Below are 23,834 nucleotides of genomic sequence, written 5' to 3' on the forward strand. Positions count from 1 at the left end.
AATGGGTACTGTAGCTTATTCTTTACATAAATGTTTGTGTGCTTACTATGATGTTGTCCTTAAGCCACTCCACTTCAGGGGCAGGTTCTCCGGCAATCTCACATGTGAATTTTACACTTTGCCCCTCATTGATGTTCTGGGATCTGGGTTGCACCAGGAATGAGGGGGCATCTGAGATGGTGGCACTAACGGTGGTGTCAAACTGGCATTTGACCAGGCCGTGCTCTGTCTTAGCCTCACATGTAATGACCCCTTCTTCCTGTTGACTGACCTCCTTGATAGCCAAAGTGTGGTCATTTCCAGACACACCATATCTGTACTGGTCTGAGTTTGCCAGTTCAACTCCATTCAGGATCCATCTGATGTCTGACGCTGCAGGGATATTAGCTCTTAGTGTGAGAGACTGGCCCACTGTCATTGACATCTGGGTGTGGGAAGCCTTTACTTCGGTGTAAGACTGGATTTCCTCATATACAATTTCCTTTTCCATAATTTCCTCACAGATTTCTGTTTTTGCGTGATAGGTGGAGCTGGATATTTCTTGAGATTTCTCTGCAAGTGCTGTGATTTTAGCAGAGGCTAAAATTGAAACAAATGCATGGTTAAGATATAAGGTCCTGTGTACAGTGTTAGAGTAAATTATTATATGATACATTTATAATAGAAGGATAAAGGAACTTTATATAAAAAGATGATTGACTTAAAATATAAGAGATTTATTATACATAAATGAAAAACATTTGAACAAATGATTTATAGTAAAACACTCTTACCTTGAACAGTGACGGTGCAGGATGTGGATACAGATCCAACACTGTTGGTGACCGTGCAATTATAAACACCACTGTCAGAGACCTCAGATTCATATATCTCAAGATATGCTGACCCTTGCTCCTCAAAGATTTCATATTTCCCACCCTCTGAGAGAGTCTACAAATAAGGAAGGAACAAAGGACATTTAGTTAGATCATTTGTTATCAGCAAATATGCTGGCCATGCAATTATACTATTGTATAGTGAATTTAAATGTGGACTTTAAAGCTACCTTTCCGTCCTTCATCCAAGAAAATGTTGGTTTTGGATGTCCTGCTACTTTCACTGTCAGCTTGATGATAGAGTCAGAAGCTGCTGTGATGTCATGCAGGTCCACTGAAATGGAAGGCTTGGTTTTCTGCACCCCCATCTGGGTGGGTGACTTCACTGTGGGTGGCGACTTGACTCTTGGGGGCGAACTGATTGGAGACGAACTGATTGGAGACTTGATTCTTCTGGGGGACTTGACCCCTTGAGGAGATTTAACTCTGGGTTCTGGAGAGGTCACTCTGGGAGGAGAGGCCACCACCTTCTCTTTAGACTCTCTGCGACGAATGGTGAGGGTGAAGTGGGCCACCTCTCTGCCCTCTGAGTTCTCAAACACTACCAAGTAGTTGCCTTCATCTGAAAGCTCCACTGAACTGATCTCGAAAGTAGACTCAAGATTAACATTTTGTGCTGAGGTTACATGGTGGCGCTGTGTGGAGGTCACAACCTGTCCTTCATGCAGCCAGGTAACGCTGGGCATTGGTTCTCCATTAGCCTCAGTCACAAATCTAGCAGTCTCACCTTCAGACACAGTCAGGGACTGGGGTCTCGAAACGATAGTAGGTGAAAATTTCTTAATTTCAATTTTCTTCTCCACAGTTGCTTTCTTCTCCACAGTTACTTTCTTCTCCTCAGTTTTCATTTGTAAAGCCTCCACTTTCTCATGTTTCTCAGTGGAGGATGTTGTTTTGGAGGACACGTGGTAAACTTCTGTCTTGGTCATCTCCGGGACATATGCGGATGGGGGCTCCTCATCTTGTCGACGTGAGGCATAGGTAGAGAACCCTCCTCCAGCCACATCCAGAGTTGCATAGTCAGAAGCTTCGCCCTTTGCGTTGGTGCACACAACACGGTAAGTACCACTATCCTCTGTCTGGCAGTCCATTATCTGAAGAGACAGGACTCCGCTCAAATTAGAAATTTGGTACTTCTTGCTGTCGTGGATCTGTATTCCATTATGGTACCACTTGATATCAGCCACAGGTTTTGATTGGACATTTAGAGTAAATTTGGTGTTCTGGCCAAATGGCACACGGTGAGAACGCATTCTGACTGTTACACGTGGCACATGATCAAGGCTGAAAGGCTGCTGAGTGACAACCTCGAATTTACTCTCTGTTGACTTTCTCTCAGATCTCAGAACTGCCTTTCTCGCCTCATATCTGGACATGAAATCAACTTTAGATAAGGTGACATCATGTGAGGCAGTGGAACCTGGAGATTTATGACGGGGCTTTTCAGGGGTTGGGGATCTCTTTCTCTCAGGTTTAGCCTCTGCAGCTGTGGTCTTTTTGACTGCCGGGCGTGCCATGGGAACATATGAAGAAGTAAATGAGACAGGAAGATGCTCAGATGTCTCCATTGAAGAACCTTCAGTCACAGTTGACACGTGAACAGTTGTTTTCTCTTTTCTTGTAACTCTTGTTTTTTCCTCAAACTCCATCTGTTTCAACTGACTTTTATAAGAGGTGATTCTCTGTGTTGTTTTGACAGGTCTCAGCATCTCCTGGTCTTCTCTCTCATCATACACTTTTTGCTTCTGTCTTGGAGGTCTGTGTGTGGCCTTGTCATGGCGCTGGCGAAGGTCGAGGAAACTTGGCCCCGCCTCATACTTGGATGGAACACGATAGGAGTCGTACCTCTGAACCTCTTCACCTTCCTCTTCTTCAGTATATGTTGCGCGCCTTGGAGATGTATGGCGAAGTGAAGACAGCTCAAAGCGCACAGGGCTAAGGCTGGGTGGGGAGGCAGAGAAGCCAAGCTCCAGTTCTTCCTCCAGACGGAGTCTCTGCTCCTCTGTTTGCTTCATGGAGAGATACTCATCAACAGGCAGGAGGAGCTCCTCATCTGAGAGATCCCCAAGAGACCTCCTCCTTATTCTTTGGTAGGCCTCCAGGTCAGGGGAAGGAGTGCGGTGCCTTGCAGGCCTCACTGTCTCCAGGTCATCCTGTGTCACTGCTGGAAGGCGCCATCTAGGTTTGTACTGGGTTTTAATCCTTGGCAGAGGCACCTCATAGAATTGTTCCCACCTGGACAGACGGATACGTTTCATCCTCTTCTGTTTGATCTTGTCCATAGGCTCAGGGAACTCATACTGGTCCCGGAGCTTCTTGTACCATTTCATATCAGAGAAGGGAACAAAGTGTTTGATTTCCATATCCTCCTCGAGCGCTGTGGGCCCGACAACACGAGGCGGGGGAACGTCGTATGGCATGCGCAGCCTCTTCTCATCCGCCCTCTTCTTCCTTTCCTCTTTTTCTTTTTGTACTTCAGCCTCCGTCTTCTCACCCTTCTTTGTTGTCACAGCAGGTTTAAACATTGTGGCTGCCTCTCTTATAGCTTGCTGTGCCAGTGGGGGAAGAGGCATGACCTCGGTACCAGAAAGGATCTGTGATAGCCTTACTTTTTTGTCCATTTGTTCTTTTTCAGCTTGTTTCTTTTTGTCCCTCTCACTCACATACTCTTTCTTAACATGGGTGGACCGCTCTACCTTGAGGGTGGCTTGGCAACTGGCAGATCCAGCAGAGTTGGTTGCTGTGACTCTATATACGCCTGAATCTTCAAGTAGAGTGTCTTTCACATGAAGGACAAAGTAGTCCAGGCCTTCATGAACAATTTCAATTGATGGACCAAATGCCAATGGCATGCCATCCTTCTCCCACTTCAGTGTCGGTAGTCCTGACACTCTGATCTCAAATCGGCAATTCTGGCCTTCTCTGCACTCGACATTAGCAAGCAGGCGTTTGAACATGGGCCTCAAGGTATTGTCTGCTGGTGCGGGACGGGGAGTCAAAGTGAGACGAGCCTTACAGCTGTCATCGCCATACCTGTTACGAGCCACAACGCTGTACTCTGCCTCGTCATCAGGCTCCAGGTTGTGAATCACTAACTGATAAAGACCCTTGTCGGTGAGGAAAGTGTACTTTTTGTCATCATCACCAGGAATGAGCTTCTGGCCAGATTTGAGCCACATTACACGTGGCTCAGGGTGCACAGTGATGGTGACACCGAAGCGGATATCTTCTCCAATGTAAGCTGTGCGGTTAAACAGAGGCAGGGTGAACTCAGGTGGTTTCTGGAGCAGTCTTGCTGTGTCCACTCTGCGTTTCACCTTCTTCACCACACGTGTTGTGAAGTGGTCACGATATGACCTAACTCCATTGACAAAGAGCTCAGCGTAGCCACTGTCCTCACCATACTCGTTGACAATCTTGCATCTGTAGGTGCCATCATCAGCTCTGGTGACGCCATTTATAGTTATAGTTGCCAGCCCATCTTCATATTCAATTTCGTACTTGGCACCTGCCTCTAGCTGTCTAACACCACAGTACCATGTGACTTCTGTGGTGCTGTCATAGTTCTCAATGTTGCAAATAAACTTGATATTTTCTTTCTCATCCACAACAACATGACCAATCTGCCCAGCCACTGGGCCATGTTCAAATGGTGCGATCTTCACTTTGGCAACAGAGACACCTCTTTGGGGTCTGATAGCTCCACCGCAGGCAATGCGAGCACCTGAGACAACAGTGCTCCATTCTTTCTTTACCATGGCCTGGTAATATCTCTTGTGCCTAGTGGAGGGAATGATTCTTCCGCTAAGTTGTTCAGGCTGCATTGTCAGCCAAGGATGGCCTAAAGCTTCAGCAGCTGTCATACGATGTTTACGTTCCTTTGTGAGAAGGCGGTCGGTGAAATCTAATGATTCAACACTGACCTGTTTAAAGGCTTCATCTTCGTAATTGTACTCGGCATTTGAAATGCTGTCAATCATTTGCTGGTTAGTTTCAGCAGTAAAGGGGTTGAGACCACTAAGAAGGATGTATGCAAGGACACCAACTGACCACATGTCAGTGACGGTGCTGACCATATCAGCCTGGTGGATTTCAGGAGCTGCATACTCGGCCGTTGTGTACTGCACCTTGATCTGTTCTCCTGGTGTCAAGCGTCTGGCCTGTCCCAATTCAATGATCTTAATGTTAGTGCTTGTTCTTGTAGTGTACACTATGTTCTCTGGTTTGATGTCAAAGTGACCATAACTTGCACTGTGCAAGAACTCGAGAGCTTCACATATTTGTCTGATGTAGTTGACAATTTCACGCTCCGTAAGCTCAAAGTCGGCTGTTCCAAGGCGTTCGAATATGTCAACACCTGAGATGAAGTCATAGATCATGACTAATTCTTCAGGGCTATCAAATGATTCATGAAGGCACAGGAAACTCTTGTGCTTTGCCACATTCAGTGTAGCAATTTCTTTTTTGATAATTGCTTGATCTGCTCCCTTCACCTTAACATATTTGGCCATGTATGTCTTCTGAGAGCTAGTCTCAACACAGCGGTGAACGATACCAAACTGTCCTCTTCCCAGCTCCTCAGCAATCATGTATTTTTCATGCACATCCTTAGCATTTGAATGAGGAGCTTTGCGACTTGAAACATATCCAGAATCATCAACCTCCTTGTCATAGCTGAGGACTCTTGATTTGTCTTCCTTTGTCATAATCGGGCCGCTTGGCTCTGATGGGGAACTCTGGCCAAACTTATTCTCGGCAATGACTCTGAACTGATAGCTAGTTCCTCCAAACAGGTTGACAACAGTGTAGTGAGTATCGCGGGCCTGGGCAACACGTTCCCATCTGTCAGCTGTTGTAGGGCACTTCTCTATGATGTAGCTAGTTACTCTACTGCCACCATCACTTGCTGGGTCAACCCAACTCAGAGACACTGAGTCTCTTGAGACATCACTGGCTTTGAGACCACGTGGAGGATCTGGCACATCTGCAACATCCAGTTCAACTGTCTGTTGGTCAATGCCAAATCTGTTTTTGGCACAAACAATGTAGAACCCAGCATCCTTCCTATCCACACCGTTCGGGAACACCAGTGATGTGAATGATCTAGTGACAATAACTTGATAGTATCCATTGTTGTCAATGAGGTCTTGTCCCTTCTGCCATGTGATGACCGGATCTGGTTTGCCACTGAAAGGAATCTTGATGTTTACCAACTCTCCACGCAGGGCAGGGATGGCCTCCTTATCCTTCAGGTTTTTGGGCAGGTTAATCTTGGCAGGAACTAGAAAAAAATGTTTCATTTATTTAGTGTCAAGAGAAAGTAGTATTATGACCAAATAGAAATGCTGCTTACAAAATTAGTGTCCTGTATTATTGTAAGCCTAAATACGTAAAGATGTTTTAATGCCACATTAAATTGTTTGCTCACCTTCAACATCAAGAGAGACAGTGGATGAGATAGATCCTCCCTGGTTTGTTGCTCTGATCTGGTATACAGTGGAGTCATCTTCTTCAGTATCAGCAATCACCAGCTGGTGATAGCCTCCCTTGAATTCTTGTATTTTGAGTTTCTTTCCATCAGACTGGATCTCTTTACCACGTTTGAACCATTTGATCACAGGCTTAGGTTGTCCTATAATCTTACAAACAAAGGTAGCATTGCTCTTATATTTGACACTCATGCTTCTCAGCTCCTCTTTGAAGGCGGGAGCACGGACGTCAACAGCTGTCTTTGGAATGATGGGTGCAGACTCTTCACTCCAGTCACTCTCACCGCCGAGATTCTCACACTTAATGCGGAAGATGTACTCTGAGCCCTCCACAAGGCGTTTGACGGAGAAGACGGTTTGGTGGATTTCATCAGTGGTAACAGGAGTCCATTCACCCTTCTTCTCCTTTTTCTCAATGTAATAACTCTTGATTTTAGAGCCACCATCAGAGAGAGGAGGTTTCCAAGCGAGAACACATGAGACTTTGGTCACTCCGGAGACAACCGGCAGGAGTGGTGGACTAGGTTTAGCTGTGGAGAAGAGCAATTCAGTTAGAAATCACATCCTTTTCTTTTAGTTGTGTTTCTAAATGTTATTTTGGTGTAACGGTCAACATACCCAGCTGGCTCTTGATGAGGATAGGAGCAGATAGTTCTAATGGCTCACTATTTCCATAACGATTCTGAGCATAGACGCGGAAGAAGTAGCCAGCGCTATCAACCAGGTTGGGTACACGGCAGTTGGTGGCAGTGATAGATGATGACACCAGTTCCCACTGTGCCTCTTCCTTGTCCTCACGCTTCTCAACAAGGTAGTTGGTGATCATTGATCCACCGTCATCCTTTGGTGGCTTCCAGCTGATGATTACTGAGTTCTTCAGCAGAGCATCAAGCACAATAGGACCTTCAGGCATTGACGGTTTATCTGAAATGTGCAGAAGAATAAGGTCAGTTCTTACACTGGACTGGACCAAGATCTTTTCTTATACGTATTGCATAAACATTGTCTATGAATGCTTGTTGAAGTGTTTTTTAAATCCTCAAATAAACATACCTTGGATTTCAACATTGATTGCAGTGTCAGTTCTGCCAAAGTGGTTGTGCAGTCTGACTCTGTATTTTCCTCCATGTACCCTCCGTTCAACATTCTTGATCACCAGGTGAGTGTAGTGCTCTGTGTTCTCAATGCTTATGTTCTCAGATGGTTCTACAGTAGAAGCTCCATGGAGCCACATGATCTTTGGCTCAGGGCGTCCGATGTAGACAACATGCAGGCGCAAAGTAGTGCCACGACCTGCATGGTATGTGTTCTTCAATGGGAAGTCAGGGTGGAACTGAGGAGCGGCCTCCAACACCAGAGTACCAGTGGTCTCCGCCTCACCTGCGTCATTGACAGCCTTGCATGTGTATTCACCCTCATCCTCTTGCTGGTCTGTCATTATACTCAGGGAGTGGTTGCGACCATCAGAGCTCATCTCATATTTACGAGACTCTATGATCTCCTTACCGGCCTTGTACCATTTGATCTCAGGAACGGGCCTACCAATAATCTGGCATTTCATAACTCCTGGTTGTCCAAGTTTTGTTGTTACTTCATCCATTTCTTTCCTAAGGCTTGGTTGAGTTCCAACTGTTGACAGAGAGTGGTACATAAGTGTTAGTGGAATTCAATACAATGCAAATGATCCCTTCATTCAATATAATTAATATTCAGCAATACATTAACAGTTACACAAATTGCTGTGCACATTATCACGTTTTACGTACCACTGAGTTTAGTTTTGATGCATGTAGCTGTTCTGCGTGGTCGGCTGATTCCGGTTTCATTTTCAGCAAACACTCTGAACTCATACTCAGTGGCCTCGGCAAGACCAGCCATTGTGAACTCTTTCTCCTTCAGACGCTGTTTGTTGCACTTCTTCCATGTGCTCTCTGTAGACTTCCTGTACTCCACCCAGTAACCCAGGATCTCTTTTCCACCATCACATTCTGGCACCTTCCAGCGGATGGCAATGTTGTTGTTTGCAACACTGACTGTGTCGATCTCACCGGGTTGACTTGGTTTGTCTAGAACAACACGCAGAGGAAAGTGTAAAGACACTGTAGCGCAATGTCTATTTGAACACAAAAATGATCACACTTAAAGTTTGCACGCGGTAACTCACCAAATGGATCTTTGCATGTGACTGAGTCTGATGCAGGTCCGGCTTCACTTTGTCCAATGAGATTGACAGCAATGACGCGGAACTGGTACTCAGCGTCAGGGGTAAGACGAGGCACGGTGAACATGGTCGAGACCACTTTGGTCTCGTGACGAACCCAGGTCTCAGAGGACACTTCTTTGTACTCAACAATGTACCCAGTGATGCCAGAACCACCATCATCCTTTGGCCTGGACCAGGAGAGAGCAACTGAGCTCTTTGTGACATCCATGATCTCTGGTGGAGTGCTTGGGGATTCAGGAGGACCTGTTTATAGTAGAAAATAGCACAGTTAGCATTAAGGTAGCCTTTATTCCTTGCTACACATTCTTACTCCCCATTGTTTAGAAGGTGGGCTATACATTTGACAGTGTGTATTGCCAATACTGAATAAAGAACTGATAAATGCTGTGAAAGATATACTCACACAATGGAGTCTTTGGTATGATTGGTTCGTCTGACTTCAAAGATTCGCTGATGCCATATTGGTTCTCTGCTGTCACCTTGAAGTGATACTTAACACCTTCCTGCAGTCCCTTGACCAACAGCTGTGTGTCGACCACCCTGGTATCCACGGTGTACCATGCCGCTCTGGAAGACTCACGTCTCTCAACAATGTATCCTAAGAGTTCTGTTCCACCGTTGTCTTTGGGGGTTGTCCAGCTAACTCTGACAGAGTTGGCTTGAATGTCATCAAATTTGAGCGGGCCTTCAGGAGCGCTTGGGCGTCCGATGACGTTCACCTTGATGTGAGCAACCTTCTTCCCAACCCTGTTCTCCAACTTAAGGTCATAGACACCTGAGTCGCTCCTCTCTGCATCCTTGATCACAAGCTCAGTGACGTCTTCAGATGAAACAAACATGGCCTTCTCAGCAACATCCGAGCCATCCTTGGTCCACTTGCATGTAGGAGCTGGTTTACCCTTGACAGGCACAGAGAGTCTGACAACTCCTCCTTGCCTGACCACATATACAGCCTTGTATTTAAGCTCCAGGTCATAATCAGGAGATTCTGCAAAATAAAAAAAGGGTGAGAAGAGCAACTTTCCCAAATTACATAAAGAAAATAAATGTCTAAAGCCAAGCTGTATTTTCTGCATATGTTCTCACCAAGCATCTCTGTGATTTTGATGGTTCCTGGTACTTCAGCGGGCTCTCCAGATCCGCCTGCATTGCAGGCCAATACACGGAACTTGAATTCTTCTCCTTGGGGCATTTTTGTCAGTGTATATTCACAGATCAGAGAAGGAGTTGTATTGCATTTAATCCAGCTCAGCTGGCCGACCTTCTGCATCTCAATCAGGTAGCCTGAAACCTTGGCATCTCCCTCATCATCAGGTGGACTCCAGGCCAGAGACACAGAGGACTTTGTGGTATCTGTTATTCTGGGGTTCTGGGGTGAGCCAGGTGGATCTGTGATAGTAAAACATTATTAATTTATTTGATTATATTATTAGTAGTTTAGTTAATTGTTTGTTTTTAGAAGCTGTAAAATTGTTCATTCTTTGTATCTTCTTACCAATGGGGTCAGTTGCCACTGCTGGTTTTGAGACAAGGCTGGGTTTGCCAACTCCTCTGGCATTTATGGCTGTGACTCTGTGTTCATACTCCAGGCCTTCGATCAGATCTGTAGATCTGTATCGGGTCATTGTTACTGGGTTCTTGTTGGCACGCACCCATCTGTCAGACCTGACCTCCTTGCGTTCAATGATATATCCGGACACTTCTGATCCACCATCTTCTTCTGGTGGGAGCCATGCTACGGTCATGCCATCCCGAGACACATCAAACACTGTTGGTCTGCCAGGAGGTCCAGGAATGTCTGGAGATAAGAAAGTAAAACATTTTGTCACTCTCCAGTTTGAATAACACAATATAAATAAAATAAATAAAATGAGTTGATATCACGGTTCTTACTCGTTGAACTCTTGCATACAGCAATCTCGGATTGCAAGAATGATCCAGTGCCAAAGCGATTGATTGCGGCTGCACGGAACACATATTCATCGCCCTCTGTGAGTTTTTCGAACTTATACTGGGCCCGGCTAACAGAATCACAGACTGGCACCCATCCAGGACGATGAGCATCACGCTGCTCAACAGCGTAGCCACTGATTGGAGCGCCTCCATCTCTCTCCGGAGGATCCCAACTGCATGTCACTGACGTTGCATCAATCTCATCAAACCTGATTGGTCCCTTAGGTTCATCAGGTTTGTCTAGAAAATAGAAGCACAATGAAGAACATTGCAGCATTACGTTATAGTTTTATAAAGTTATTCTATAACGCTCCTTCCCTCTCCACCTGCTATGCAAATGTATTTCATTATTGCTATTATGTAAAGGTACTTACCAAGAATAATGACTTTGATAGTTTCTGTGATGACTCCAGTGATGTTCTTTACTTCCAGATTATATTTGCCAGTGTCATCAATGGTTGTATTAAGCACAGTTAACTTAGAGAACTTTCCTGTGCTTTGAATCTTAACACGGTCAGTGACTTTCAACTTTTTGTCTGCAAAGTACCATGAGCAAACGGGTGGGGGTCTTCCAATGATTGGCAAGTCCAGCTCAAGTGGTTTTCCAGCAGGAACATTAACAACCTTCTGAGGAATGCTCGAGAAATCAACCTTGGGTAGAACTGTGAAAGAGAAAACATGTTATGTAGACACGTGGCTTTAAAATGCATTCATATTCTTTATCAGGATTTGTTTGTATTCATTTGTATGCATATGTTTGTATTGAAACTATACCCCGTTGTTCTTGGACTGTAACAGCTGTTACAATCTCCTTCGGCTCACTAGCTCCCCTGCTGTTAACAGCTCTGATTCTGAACAGATACTGTTCATTCTCATTTAGAGAGGTAATAGTGTACTCCAAGTCAGTTATCTTCATGGTTGCCACCTTCATCCATTTGTCAGTGCCAAATTTGCAGGCTTCGATGACATAGGCTGTGAGTCTGCTGCCACCATCATGCTCTGGTTTCTCCCATCCAAGTGTTACTGAGGACTTGGTGACATCCACCATCTCTAATTTGCTTGGAGGCAGGGGTACTTCACATGCCAACACAACATCAGGTGTTTCACATGGCTCTCCCACTCCATAAAGATTCTCTGGTAAGACTCTAAAGTAATACATCAGTCCCTCCATGAGTCCAGTGATCTTATAGGATGTCTTGCTGCACTTGGATGTCACTGTTTTGTAGGCTCTCATTGATGCTTCACGCCTCTCAATGATGTAGTTGTTCACTGGGGCCCCACCATCCACAGTTGGGGGATCCCATGCAATGAGGGCAGACTCATTTGTGAGCTCCTTGATCTGAATTGGTCCTGTTGGACCAGGAGTATCTGAATAGGAGAGCAGATTTACAGTTAATAATCTGTCCACTACTGATCCCTATGTACAAAAATATAAGACGTTTAATGCACAGAATATATAAAGCATGACAAGTCTCACCATAAATTTTGACAACAATAGTAGCAGATGTCTTGCCGGACTGATTCTCTGCATCAATGGTGTATTTGCCAGCATCATAGCGATGCACTTTGTCAATAATGAGAGTTGTAGAGGAATTTGTGACTTCAATGAAACCACGGTTATGGAGGTCAACATCTGGCTTGCTCCAGGTGATGGAAGGAATAGGTCTTCCAGTTACATTGACAACTAATTTGAGGATGCCTCCTGCTCTCAGGCAGATGGTCTTTTTGAGATCATCATGCATCTCCAAGTCAGGTGTTTCTATAAGACAAAACATACAGTTAACCATCCCACATCAACACTGTTTGATTCTTTAAATTTACATGAATTTTAATCTTAACAAGTAAACTCACCAATTTTCTCAGTTGCCTCTGTCTCTGCACAGGGTTCACTGAAGTCTCCAGTTCCATTGACATTGACTCCAGCAACTCTGAAACAGTATTTCTTTCCAGTTGTGAGACCAGTAGCAACATGTTCTGTTCCTCGCAGAGTCTTCTCATGGACCTTGGTCCATTCCTCAGCTCCCTCTTCCTGCTTCTCCAAAAGATAGCCTAGGACATCGGCGCCTCCGTCCTCAACTGGTCGGGACCAAGCTAAGCTGATGCTGTCCTTGGTGGTGTCTGTGATGCGGGGGATTGATGGAGGAGCAGGGGTACCTGATGGATGCAAGCACAAAGTAAATACTTTGTATTGCAAAAATTCAATACTCATTCTGCTCAAGGGAACAAGGACTACAGTTAAGACTCATTTCAGCAACAATGCTCTGTACATTAGAAATGGAAACTTACATGTGGGCACCCTGCAGACAACATAGAGAGACAACTCGCTAGGTTCACTCTCGCCAGCCTTGTTTATGGCTGTCACACGGAACTGGTAGGTGTTTCCCTCTACGAGGCCTGAGACCTTCAGGCATGTGTCCAGAAACGCTGAATCTCTGTTCACTTTGATCCACCTGGCACTCTTTTTCTCATGCTTCTCGACGAGGTAATGGGTGATCTCACTACCACCATCGTTCTCTGATTTCAGCCACTCAATGGTAACAAAGTCCTTCCCAACAGCTAGAATCTCGGGTACTCCCGGTGGAGATGGCACAGCTACAATATGACAAAATACATTTTAGTCAACTATTTTAGCAGCAGTAAACTAAAATTAGGTGGCTCTTGATGCCTCAAATGTTCAAGTAGATTAACAATTAGACTTACTGAATGTGTTTCTGGCAATGACAAGCTCAGACTGGAGAAGAACACCACTGCCATACTTGTTGACTCCTCTCACACGGAAGAGGTACTCTGTGTTCTTAAACAGTCTGGTGATGTCACAGGTCAATGCCTTGCACTCAGCATCCATAACCACCCAATTGAGCCTGTTGGTGTCGCGTCTCTCAACAATGTAGTGGGACACGGCATCTCCACCATCCTCAAGAGGAGGCTTCCAGGACAGCGTACATGACTCTTGTGTAATTTTGCTGATGGCAATCGCACCCTCGCAAACTCCAGGTGTATCTAGAAGCAGGACGGACCAGGTTAATCATGATAATTCAAGTTGTATGTCATGTATCTTTTTATGTTAACTCTTTATGTTTTTTGTGTGCTTTTTTAAAACTCCATTTTGATACTTACCAAGTACTTTCACATTAACCTCTGCTGTCTTGACCCCACTGGCATTCTTGACAGTGAGAATGTACTTTCCAGTGTCATCTCTATCACAGAACTTGATGATGGCCATTGCTCTAGTGCTTGTGTACTGCAGAGAGTACTTCTCACACAGCTCCAGATCCTTATCTCCCTTGGCCCATGCGGCTTTGGGATTAGGTCTGCCACCAACAGCAGCATCCAAAACTAGGTCTGACCCAGCTCTGACAGTAACAGTGTCTGCCAGAAGTTTGCTGTCCAAGTCTGCTTTTGGTGGAGCTGTGAGTGAAAAAAAAAGGCATTTAGGAAAATTATTATTGACTTCATTTGGCATTTATCCCCCCCCCCAAATGTTTGGGATCACAAATTGAGTTGTATCTAACCATATTCAGATTTGCATGTCACAGGGCCGGTGGACGCTGACGGAATGCTGAAAACTTGACCAGCATTCTTAGCGATGACACGGAATTCATAGACTTCTCCCTCTCCCAGGGCTGTGATGGTGAAGTTATTTTCTGTCACGTTGGTGTAGTTACACTTCAGCCAGCGGCCTTCTCCAGTGATGGAGTACGGCTTACGCTCAACAATGTAACCAACAATAGGACAACCACCATCATTCAGAGGGGTAGACCATTTGATGGACACTGTAGATCCTGACACATTTGTAACTTCTGGTTTACCAGGAGGGTCTGGGGACAATAGAAATATTATTTAGAAATAGAACAGACGTTCTTTCAGATACATTTATTTTCTGCACTGTTTGCACTGGGTGTTCAAATCACAAATGACTTTTGAGCTATAATAATAACTGAATACATAATTTGAGACAATAATGACGTAATCCTAAACGTAAATGCAATTTATGTATATCTGATTGGACTCACCAACTGGGTTCTGAGCCACTGTTCTCTTCGATGCCTCACTGGCTTTGCTCAGGCCAGCACTATTCATTGCATAGATTCTGAACTGGTACTCCAAGCCCTCCACCAGCCCCTCTACTTTGTAGTAGCACTCGAAGCATGGGATCTTGTTCTCCCTCACCCACAGGATAATATTGCTCTCCTTCTTCTCTATCCAGTAGCCTGTCACTTTGCTGCCACCATCTTGGTAGGGCTCCTCCCACTTGATGCTCATGCTGTTAGATGTCACACCAAACACCTCAGGTCTGGTTGGTGGACCAGGAGGTACTGTAAAGAAAAAGCAATAACTTGTTTTAGGTCAAAACCATTTTTTAATCATAACTATTTATACAGTATAGAAGATAATAAAGTTACACTCACCAAATGGATGCTCAGCAACAATCGTCTCAGACTCGGTAGACTTGCTCACACCAAATCTGTTTTCAGCGCAGATACGGAAAGTGTACTGCATGTATTTGGTCAAGTGTGAGACAAGCAGCGATGTGCGTTTCACACTGGAATTGATCAGCTGCCAGGCAGTGGAGCCAGATTCACGCTTTTCAACAATGTAGTTTGTGATATCGGTTCCACCGTCATCCTCTGGCTCTTCCCAGTTCAGCACACAGGACACAGAAGTGATGTTTGTGATCTCAATGGGCCCGGTGGGGGGACTGGGTCTTCCAATGACATTAACATTCACAGTGAAAGTCTTTGTACCGGCTACATTCTCTAGGGTGAGGAAGTATTTACCACCATCACCCCTCATGGCTTCTTTGACTGATATTGTTGTCCTGTCCTTTGTTGTAGTGATGGATACCCTGTCTGAATTCTTCAGCCTCATCTCCTCAAGCTTCCAGATGACCTTAGGAGCTGGTCTGCCACTGATGGGAACATCAATGGTGAAGGTGCCACTGTTCTTACATGTGATCAGCTGGTTAGTGATTTCACTGAGATCGGCGGTAGGCTCAATTCGTGGCTCTTTGATAAGAACAGAAGCCATGGCTTCTTTTGGCTCACTAAATCCTGCTTCATTCTTTGCTTTCACACGGAAATCATATTCTGCACCCATACCTAAATTCTCAATCACCATGCTCAGATTCTTGGTTTTGTTACAGACCATCCAGTTGTCTGTGCCCTTAGCTTTGGCCTCAACAACATAGCACTGGATACGACTACCACCATCATGCTCAGGCTTCAACCAAGCCAGGGTTGCAGAACTATCAGTGGTGTCCAGAATGTCCAGTCTCTTCGGTGATGCAGGTTCTGCAGTGGCAACAATTGGATCTGGCTTTTCATAAGCCTCACCAATACCATTCTGGTTTTCTGCCGCCACTCTGAAAAAGTATGGGACGCCCTCTAGCAGATCACTTATTCTGAGTATCAGCTGAGTGCACTTGCCTCCAGACTGTTGCCAGGTACGGCGGCTTGCCTCACGTCTCTCAACAATGTAATGATGAATGCGGGCTCCGCCATCGTTAGTGGGAGGTTCCCAGGCCAGTGTGAGAGCTCCTCTGGAGACTTCCTTGAAGATCAGAGATACTGGAGGTCCAGGGGTGTCCATCACCTTCACAGTGAATGTAATATCCTTAGTGCCACCACTGTTTTCAAGGGTTATGGTGTATTTACCAGAGTCATATCTAGTGCAGTTCTCAATCGTCAAAGTACTGGTGTTCTCTGTTGTAATGATTTCTGTCATGACTCCCAGCTCTCCATCCTCCTTAACCCATTGTGCTGTGGGAGTTGGTTTTCCCCTGAAGGCTACTTGGAGACAGACAGTCTCTCCATTCTTCACAATGTGTGTCTGTTTGAAGCTGGCATCAATATCAACAATAGGTGCTGTTTGTCTGTCCACTGCCTGTGCTGGTTCAGGGATTTCTTGTTCCTCTCCTCTACCAATATAGTTGACAGCAGCAACACGGAACTTGTATTCTGCGCCAGTCTCCAAACCGCTTGTGACATACATAGTTTCAACGCAGAGCTCTTCATTTACTCTGTGCCATTCCTCCTCGTCTCCTTTGCACATTTCAATAATGTAGCCCAGAATTTCCATGCCACCGTCATCCGCAGGCCTTGTCCATTCCAGACTGATGGACGTATTTGTAGAATCGCTTACATTTACTATAGATGGAGCGCATGGAATATCCCTGGGCTCGCTGGCTTTAATGGCCATGGATATGTTGCTAGGAGCTCCAATACCAGCGTCATTTACTGCCATCACTCGGAACTCGTACTCCATATCTTCAGTCAAATGGACTACTTTGTGACCAGTCTCAACGATAGGCTTTTTGGTCTTGACCTTTGACCAGCGAACTGTCTTCTTCTCACGTTTCTCCACAATATAGCTTTGGATTGGATTTCCTCCATCTGAGGTGGGTGGTGTCCATGCCAGTGTGATACTTTCACCTGTGACTTCAGTTGAGTCAGGAGTGCCAGGGGCATCTGGAACAGCTATAGGTAACACAATTACAAATTTGTCAGCCAACACTATGAGGTACAAAATAACTTGAATATTGTTGCTTTAAAGTCAGAATAATATTTTAGTTCAAACTTACTGTATTGCATCTGGGCTATGATGGGGCTGGACTCTATAGGTCTGCCTACTCCAACGTTGTTGACTGCAGAAACCCTGAACTGGTACTCATTAGTCTTGATCAGCTTGGATGCATTGTACGTGCTGCTCTCACAACGATCTGTGACAAGCGCCCATGAAATCTTTGAAGTCTCGCGCTTCTCGACGATGTAATGAGTAATGTCAGAGCAGCCATCATTCTCAGGTGGGTTCCAGGAGAGTGTTACTTTTCCTTCAGAGATATTGGAGAATGTGATGGGTCCCACTGGCTCTCCAGGTGTATCTAAATCACGGGGAGAACAGAATAGAAGATTTAATGTAAGGAAGCTACCCTGTGTGAAATAAGACAATAACACATCATAGTCCAGTTTGTGTGCTTAGAAAAATTTTACAAAAACGTACCAAGGACTTGGACATTAATGTCCTCTTTCTTCTCCCCGGAGCTGTTGGTGGCTTCCACAGTGTACACACCACGGTGACTGCGGTCAGCGTCACGTACAAACAGTGTGCTTGATCCAGCGATTGTAATGATGTCCATCATCTTTTTGGTAATCTCAACACCATCTCTGTACCACACAATCTTGGGAGATGGGCGTCCAGTAATGCTAACCTTAAGTCTGATGTTATCTCCTGCCTTGACAGTGAGACCCTCAAAGTACTCAGGTCCAAACTCAAGTTGTGGTGCAACTGAAAAAGCAACAAGGGATACATGTAAGGCAATAGTGGTAGAAGTTGTTTAATTGAAAAATATTTTTTTATAGAGTAAACCATGCAAATAACTTTGCATAGTTTAAAACCAAAATACTGTATTAACTTACCACTTTCATCTCTGACGACAATGTAGCCAGATGACTGAGAAGGTGGACTCACAGTGCCGATTGCATTTCTTGCAATCACTCTGAATTCATAGCGTTCGTTACATGCTAAACCAGCCACTGTGAAGTTGCATTCGTGAACATTTGTGAAGTTGCTCTTCAGCCAGCGTCCCTTTCCTTGACGTTTCTCAACATTGTAGGAAGTGATTTTGCTTCCGCCATCATGCTTGGGTGCATCCCATTTGAGTGACACTGAATTACTAGTAACATCAGTGTAGTCAGGCTGGCCAGGGGCATCTGAAACAGAAACAGAAGCAGTCTTCATATACTGACAAATACACATACATAATGATAAAATGAATATGCATATGTTACACTATTTTTTGTCTAAATTAGGACTTACCAACAGGAGAGACAGCCATGGTGTAGTTGCTTTCATCACTAAAACGACTGAGTCCAGAATCATTCTTTGCATAGACTCTGAACTGATACTCGAGACCCTCAATAAGGCCAAGGATCCTGTAGTCCCTTTCAGTAATCAGAACTGTGTTGACCTTCTGCCACATAATGCTGTTCCTCTCCTTCTTGTCAACGTTGTAGCCTTGGATGGGTGTGCCACCATCATAGATGGGGGTCTCCCACTGAATAGTCATGCCATCATTGGTCACATTGTATACCACTGGTTTTCCAGGTGGGCCCGGTGGTCTGAACTGATGTTTGGCAATGACAGTCTGAGATATGAGTGGTTCACTGACTCCAAACCTGTTCTCAGCACGCACTCTGAACTGATATTGTGTTCCTTTGATCAGATTGGGTATGTTGAAGGACGTATCAGTCACACTGGAGCAAGCCATCTTCCATACTGTCTGAGCGGTGTCGAGTTTTTCCACACTGTAGCATGTAATTTCTCCACCGCCATCATCATTTGGCTCCTCCCAGGAGATCCTGATGCTCTCTGCTCTAACCTCATCCAGGTTAATAGGTCCAATAGGTTTGGATGGTGGTCCAAGAGTGATGACATGAATGTGGAAGGACTTCCTGTTAATCTTGTTATCCAGGGTTAATGTGTATTTACCTTCATTGTCTTTCTTCACATTCTTGATCATGAGAATAGCTTTATTTTCTGTCTTCTTGAAACGCACCTGCTCACTCTCCTTTAGAGGCAGATTATCCTTTAGCCAGTAAATACCTGGTTTGGGTTTGCCCTTATATGGCAATTCAATATGGACGTTGTGACCCAAGCGAACGTTAACACGACTACCTGGATAGTCATCAAGACAGGCCTCTGGTGTAATGATAAAGTCTTTGACCTGGATCGATTTAATTTCCACAAAGTCACTCTGACCTTTCTCATTTTTGGAACACACTCTGAAGTCCATATGTGCAAACTCTTTCAGTTTCTTGACCTCATATTCACATTGTTTGCTGGTGCCAGCTGCTGCCCATTCCTCTTCGTCCTTGAGTTTCTTCTCAATGACATAGTCACTGATGATGCTACCACCATCGTAGTCAGGCTTCACCCACTGTAGTGTGACCGATGACTTTGAAGAGTCCTTCATGGACAGCTCTTTGATTGGACCAGGAGATTCTGTCGCTTTCACTGGTTCAGCTGTAGCGCAAGAATCGCCCACACCGTTTTCATTCTCGGCTAACACACGGAAGAAGAAGGATGTCTTCTCTGACAGATCTTCAATGGTGTATGTTGTATCTGTGCATTTGTTAGTCACACTGGAGTAAGATCTTTTTGATGAGTCTCTCTTCTCTACAATGTAGTTGGTAATTTCTGCACCACCATCAAGTAGAGGGGCTTCCCAACAAAGACTGACTTTGCCACGAGTAACTTCCTTCAACACTAGGTTCCTGCAGGCAGATGGTGAGTCTTGAACCTTCACAGACAAGGTCAGTGTTTTGGGCTCTCCTACGCCATTCTCAATCTTTACTGTATATTTTCCAGTGTCATTCCTGGTAACTTCAGACATAGTTAGTACTGATGTTGTGTCAGTGTTGTGAATTATATATTTGGGATTACTGTCAAGGCACTCTTCTCCCTTTGACCATGAAGCCGTAGGTGCAGGTCTGCCTTTAAGAGGAACAATGATTTCCACATCTTTTCCTGCTTTAACAATGTAATGAGTTCTCATGGCAACATCTGGATCAACTTGAGCCTCCTCTGTAAAGAACAAGATAAGGATGTCAGATTTCAAATAAGCATAAGAGACATGAAACACATGTTTATAATGAAGTTCTCAGAAGTGCATTAACTGACCCAGGATATCCTTAGCTTGCACAGGCTCAGTCATCTCAAGGGGTTCTCCACGGCCTGCAGAGTTGATTGCTGATACGCGGAAGAAATAGTTGACATCAGGTTTGAGGTCGTGGGCTACATACTCTGCAGTCCTCACTTCTCCTTTGGCACTGATGACTGTCCATTCCTCTTCACCCTCCACCAGTTTCTCAACTACATAGCTGATGATTTCACTGCCTCCGTCCCACTCTGGTTTTGACCACCCAAGGGTGATGGACGTCTTGGTAGAGTCAACCACTTTGAGCTTGCAAGGCTCATCTGGTGGATCTAATGTACAAAATGCATTTAGATACAGGTAGGTCTGCATAAATCTCTTGTTGTAGTTCAACATATTGATCTAGGAAATGCTGCTTACCAACTGGATCAGCTGCCTTGTAGTAATCAGACACATCGGAGAAGGGGCCCTCTCCAGCCTTGTTAATGGCACACACTCTGTACTGATACTCATTCCCTTCTGTCAGGTGGAACACCTTCTGAGTAATGTCGGTGATTGGATCTTTGAAGACCTTAATCCAGCGAAGACTTTTCTTGTCACGTCTCTCCAGGTAGTAACCTGTCACTGGACTTCCACCATCCACACCTGGTTTGTTCCACACGACTACCATAGATGACTTTGTGGTAGTATTCACCTCAGGAGTGGCAGGCTGTCCAGGTGTTACTGTGAAAAAAACATTGAGAGAACATTGCACAATAAATAATACATTCCTTTGAAGACGTTTTATAAACTGTAGGAACACAAATTTCATCAGGTTATGTAAATGATCCCAACGAAAATTATGTTTCCAATGTAAATACACATTACTTTTAGTTCCACTTACCAAAGGCATTCTTGGCAAAGACTGTCTCAGACTCGAGAGGCTCTCCAATTCCAAACTTGTTGACCCCCATCACACGGAACACATATTCACTCCCTCTCACTAGCTTCTGGACAGTGGCACAACATTCAGTCATCTCATCGGAGACAGTGGACCACACCACTCTGCTGGTCTCACGTCTTTCCACAACATAATGGGTGACTTTAGCACCACCCTCATCTATGACTGGCGCCCAACTGAAAATAATCTTGTCTGCCGTAACTGTGTTAAACTGAATGACTCCTGGAGGTGGTCCTGGTTTGTCTGTTGATAAGAAGAAATTTCACATCAAAACAAAATCTCAAATAAAAGATTCTCAGTCCATTTAGAACAAATATAAGTAGAAACTGTAAACAATTATAATTGAGTTTAATTTATCATATGTAGAAATACCTAGAATTTGTATCCTGATGGAGGCTGATGCTGAGCCTAGAAGATTCCTGATCCTGATTTCATATGTGCCAGTGTTAAAGCGAGTGGCATCCTTGATAAGAATACTAGATGTGTCTGTTGTATTCTCAATAGACAGCTCAGAGCTTGACACCAGTTCCTTTCCATCCTTGCACCATTCAATTGCAGGCAAAGGTTTTGCAAGAAGTCCAACTCTGATCTTCACAGAGGCTCCAGCTTTGTATTGCACAACATCTAAATATTCTGGTGGGAGGTCAATTGCTGGGGCACCTGAACAATAAAAAAGTAGCTTATTAACAAAAAATATTATTTGGACAGAGCAGAGTAATATATAACGACAGCACACCTGAAAAACAATCAACTAGCTCTTACCACTTGAATCAATACAGGTTACTGGGCCAGCAACAAGAGATGGATTACTGATGGATCCAACTGCATTCTTTGCAAACACTCTGAACTCGTAGGCTTCATCTTGTGTAAGTCCTGATGCAATGAAGCCCATTTCAATTATGTTGGTAAAGTTGGCCTTTGTCCATCTGCCATTGGGGGCATCTCTCCTTTCTACGCTGTAACCTGTAATCTTGCTTCCGCCATCATAGGGAGGTCTCTGCCAGGCCAGGCTGACAGAGTTCTTAGTGACTTCAGAGATATGAACATTTGCAGGGGGCTCTGGGAAAAAAATATGTTCATTAGGCATGGCACATGTTACAGAGAGGTCATACAAAATTAAGTAACAAAAGATTATTTGTGATCTTCAAAATATTTACCACAAGCATCAATTGCAAGCACTTCCTCAGATGTCTTGCTCATCTTTCCAATACCAGCTGCATTTTCTGCTGCAACCTTAAACTCATAGATGAGACCAGGGCAAATATTTGTAACTCTCCACTGTGTGCCAGCTATCGCAGTTTTGTTAACCTTCTGCCACAAAATGCTGCTTCTCTCTTTCATCTGTAAGTGGTAACCAATGACAGCGTTTCCTCCATCCATAACAGGCTCATTCCAGTTGATGGTGAGACTCTCTCTGGACACCATGGTCAACCATGGGGTGGAAGGAGGTCCAGGGATGGCTGTAAAAGACAAAACAAAAGTTAGAAAGACTGTAGCTTAGAGGCAAACATTAAACTATCAGATGGCAATTGCATAGTAAAAAACAAAAAGTCACTTACTGTATGGAAGCTTGATTGTGATTGGTGGGGTGTCAATGTGGTCGCTGATACCTAAACGGTTCTCAGCCTTAATCCTGAACTGATACTCTTCTCCTTTAGTGAGCTTGGTGACTTTAATTAGGTTTCTTGCCACTGAAGATGACACTTCTGTCCATGCAGGAGTGCTTGTTTCACGTCGAAGTACAATGTAATTGGTGACGGGGCTGCCACCACTGTAAACAGGAGGAGCCCATTTGAGACAGACTGTCGTCTCCCCTATTTCTCCAACCTCAACTGGGCCAACTGGAGGTCCAGGTCTGTCTAGTACAACAATGTTAGTAAATATCTTGGTGGTGCCACTTGTGTTGGAGGCAGTGATGTCATATTTGCCTGCATCACTTGCAGTGCTTTCATTGAGAGTGATGATGAGGCTTTCGGCAGTCACATCCGCGATGAGCCTCTTGCTTGCTTTAATAACAACATTGTTCTTTGATAGAACGACTTTGGGCATAGGTTTGCCAGTGAGAGGGAGCTCGAAAGTCAAGTTTGATCCAGCCCTTACATATACTGTATTCCTGGGATAGTTCTTCAGATCAAATTCTGGGGCCTCTGTTGAAGGACATTTTTGTTATCAGTAGTTATAAGATACTGGTAAGATTTATTAGTATATATAAAAATGGGATACAGAATTATGTCTTATACAAATAAAAAACTTACCCAGTTGATCTTTTACGACAACAGGGACAATCATCTCTTTGGGTTCACTGAGTCCAGCATGATTCTCAGCGCGAACTCTGAAGAAGTATTCACCATGTTCCCGCAGACTTTTGATTGTGTGGGTATTTGTCTTCACCACGGCACACTTCACCCACTTCGTCTGTCCTTTTTCCAGAGCATCAATGAGGTAGCTTGTTACTCTGCTTCCACCATCATGCTCTGGTTTGGACCATGCAATTGTGATGCTATCCTTGGTCACCTCCGTGGCCCCAAGTCTAGTAGGTGCACTTGGCTTTTCTGTAAATGATAACAACACAGGTTAACAAAATCATGTCACCCAGGAGTTCAAGGCAGATTTCAAGGCAGTGTTCAAGTTTTTTTACATTCAAACATTATGTACATAATCAGTTAATAGTAACACAAGAACAAACAAATCAGAAAATGAA

The 23,834-nt window shown here is 44.5% G+C and overlaps 1 protein-coding gene across 1 annotated transcript in view; it reads right to left on the reverse strand.

Moving 5' to 3' along the window:
- The window catches only part of ttn.1 (titin, tandem duplicate 1), a 134,311-nt gene that overhangs the window by 2,171 nt on the left and 108,306 nt on the right, over positions 1 to 23,834 (reverse strand). Inside the window, exons 167-200 of the mRNA XM_084688433.1 lie at positions 23,389 to 23,685; positions 22,693 to 23,280; positions 22,291 to 22,593; positions 21,896 to 22,192; positions 21,506 to 21,793; positions 21,077 to 21,376; positions 20,614 to 20,916; positions 20,220 to 20,525; positions 18,357 to 20,123; positions 17,957 to 18,250; positions 17,541 to 17,825; positions 17,122 to 17,421; positions 14,951 to 17,017; positions 14,555 to 14,857; positions 14,054 to 14,359; positions 13,659 to 13,949; positions 13,242 to 13,541; positions 12,828 to 13,133; positions 12,393 to 12,695; positions 12,019 to 12,300; positions 11,316 to 11,909; positions 10,916 to 11,203; positions 10,482 to 10,781; positions 10,084 to 10,386; positions 9,675 to 9,977; positions 8,992 to 9,576; positions 8,529 to 8,831; positions 8,131 to 8,430; positions 7,418 to 7,993; positions 6,983 to 7,288; positions 6,304 to 6,894; positions 1,046 to 6,156; positions 774 to 930; positions 47 to 579 (exon numbers count right to left, since the gene is read on the reverse strand). Coding sequence (XP_084544559.1) covers positions 47 to 579; positions 774 to 930; positions 1,046 to 6,156; positions 6,304 to 6,894; positions 6,983 to 7,288; positions 7,418 to 7,993; positions 8,131 to 8,430; positions 8,529 to 8,831; positions 8,992 to 9,576; positions 9,675 to 9,977; positions 10,084 to 10,386; positions 10,482 to 10,781; positions 10,916 to 11,203; positions 11,316 to 11,909; positions 12,019 to 12,300; positions 12,393 to 12,695; positions 12,828 to 13,133; positions 13,242 to 13,541; positions 13,659 to 13,949; positions 14,054 to 14,359; positions 14,555 to 14,857; positions 14,951 to 17,017; positions 17,122 to 17,421; positions 17,541 to 17,825; positions 17,957 to 18,250; positions 18,357 to 20,123; positions 20,220 to 20,525; positions 20,614 to 20,916; positions 21,077 to 21,376; positions 21,506 to 21,793; positions 21,896 to 22,192; positions 22,291 to 22,593; positions 22,693 to 23,280; positions 23,389 to 23,685 — 19,736 coding nt within the window. The remainder of the gene's footprint in view (positions 1 to 46; positions 580 to 773; positions 931 to 1,045; positions 6,157 to 6,303; positions 6,895 to 6,982; positions 7,289 to 7,417; positions 7,994 to 8,130; positions 8,431 to 8,528; positions 8,832 to 8,991; positions 9,577 to 9,674; positions 9,978 to 10,083; positions 10,387 to 10,481; positions 10,782 to 10,915; positions 11,204 to 11,315; positions 11,910 to 12,018; positions 12,301 to 12,392; positions 12,696 to 12,827; positions 13,134 to 13,241; positions 13,542 to 13,658; positions 13,950 to 14,053; positions 14,360 to 14,554; positions 14,858 to 14,950; positions 17,018 to 17,121; positions 17,422 to 17,540; positions 17,826 to 17,956; positions 18,251 to 18,356; positions 20,124 to 20,219; positions 20,526 to 20,613; positions 20,917 to 21,076; positions 21,377 to 21,505; positions 21,794 to 21,895; positions 22,193 to 22,290; positions 22,594 to 22,692; positions 23,281 to 23,388; positions 23,686 to 23,834) is intronic.

Source organism: Hypomesus nipponensis, chromosome 23 (assembly GCF_054491055.1).
Source record: "Hypomesus nipponensis isolate SF chromosome 23, ASM5449105v1, whole genome shotgun sequence".
NCBI lineage: Eukaryota > Metazoa > Chordata > Actinopteri > Osmeriformes > Osmeridae > Hypomesus > Hypomesus nipponensis.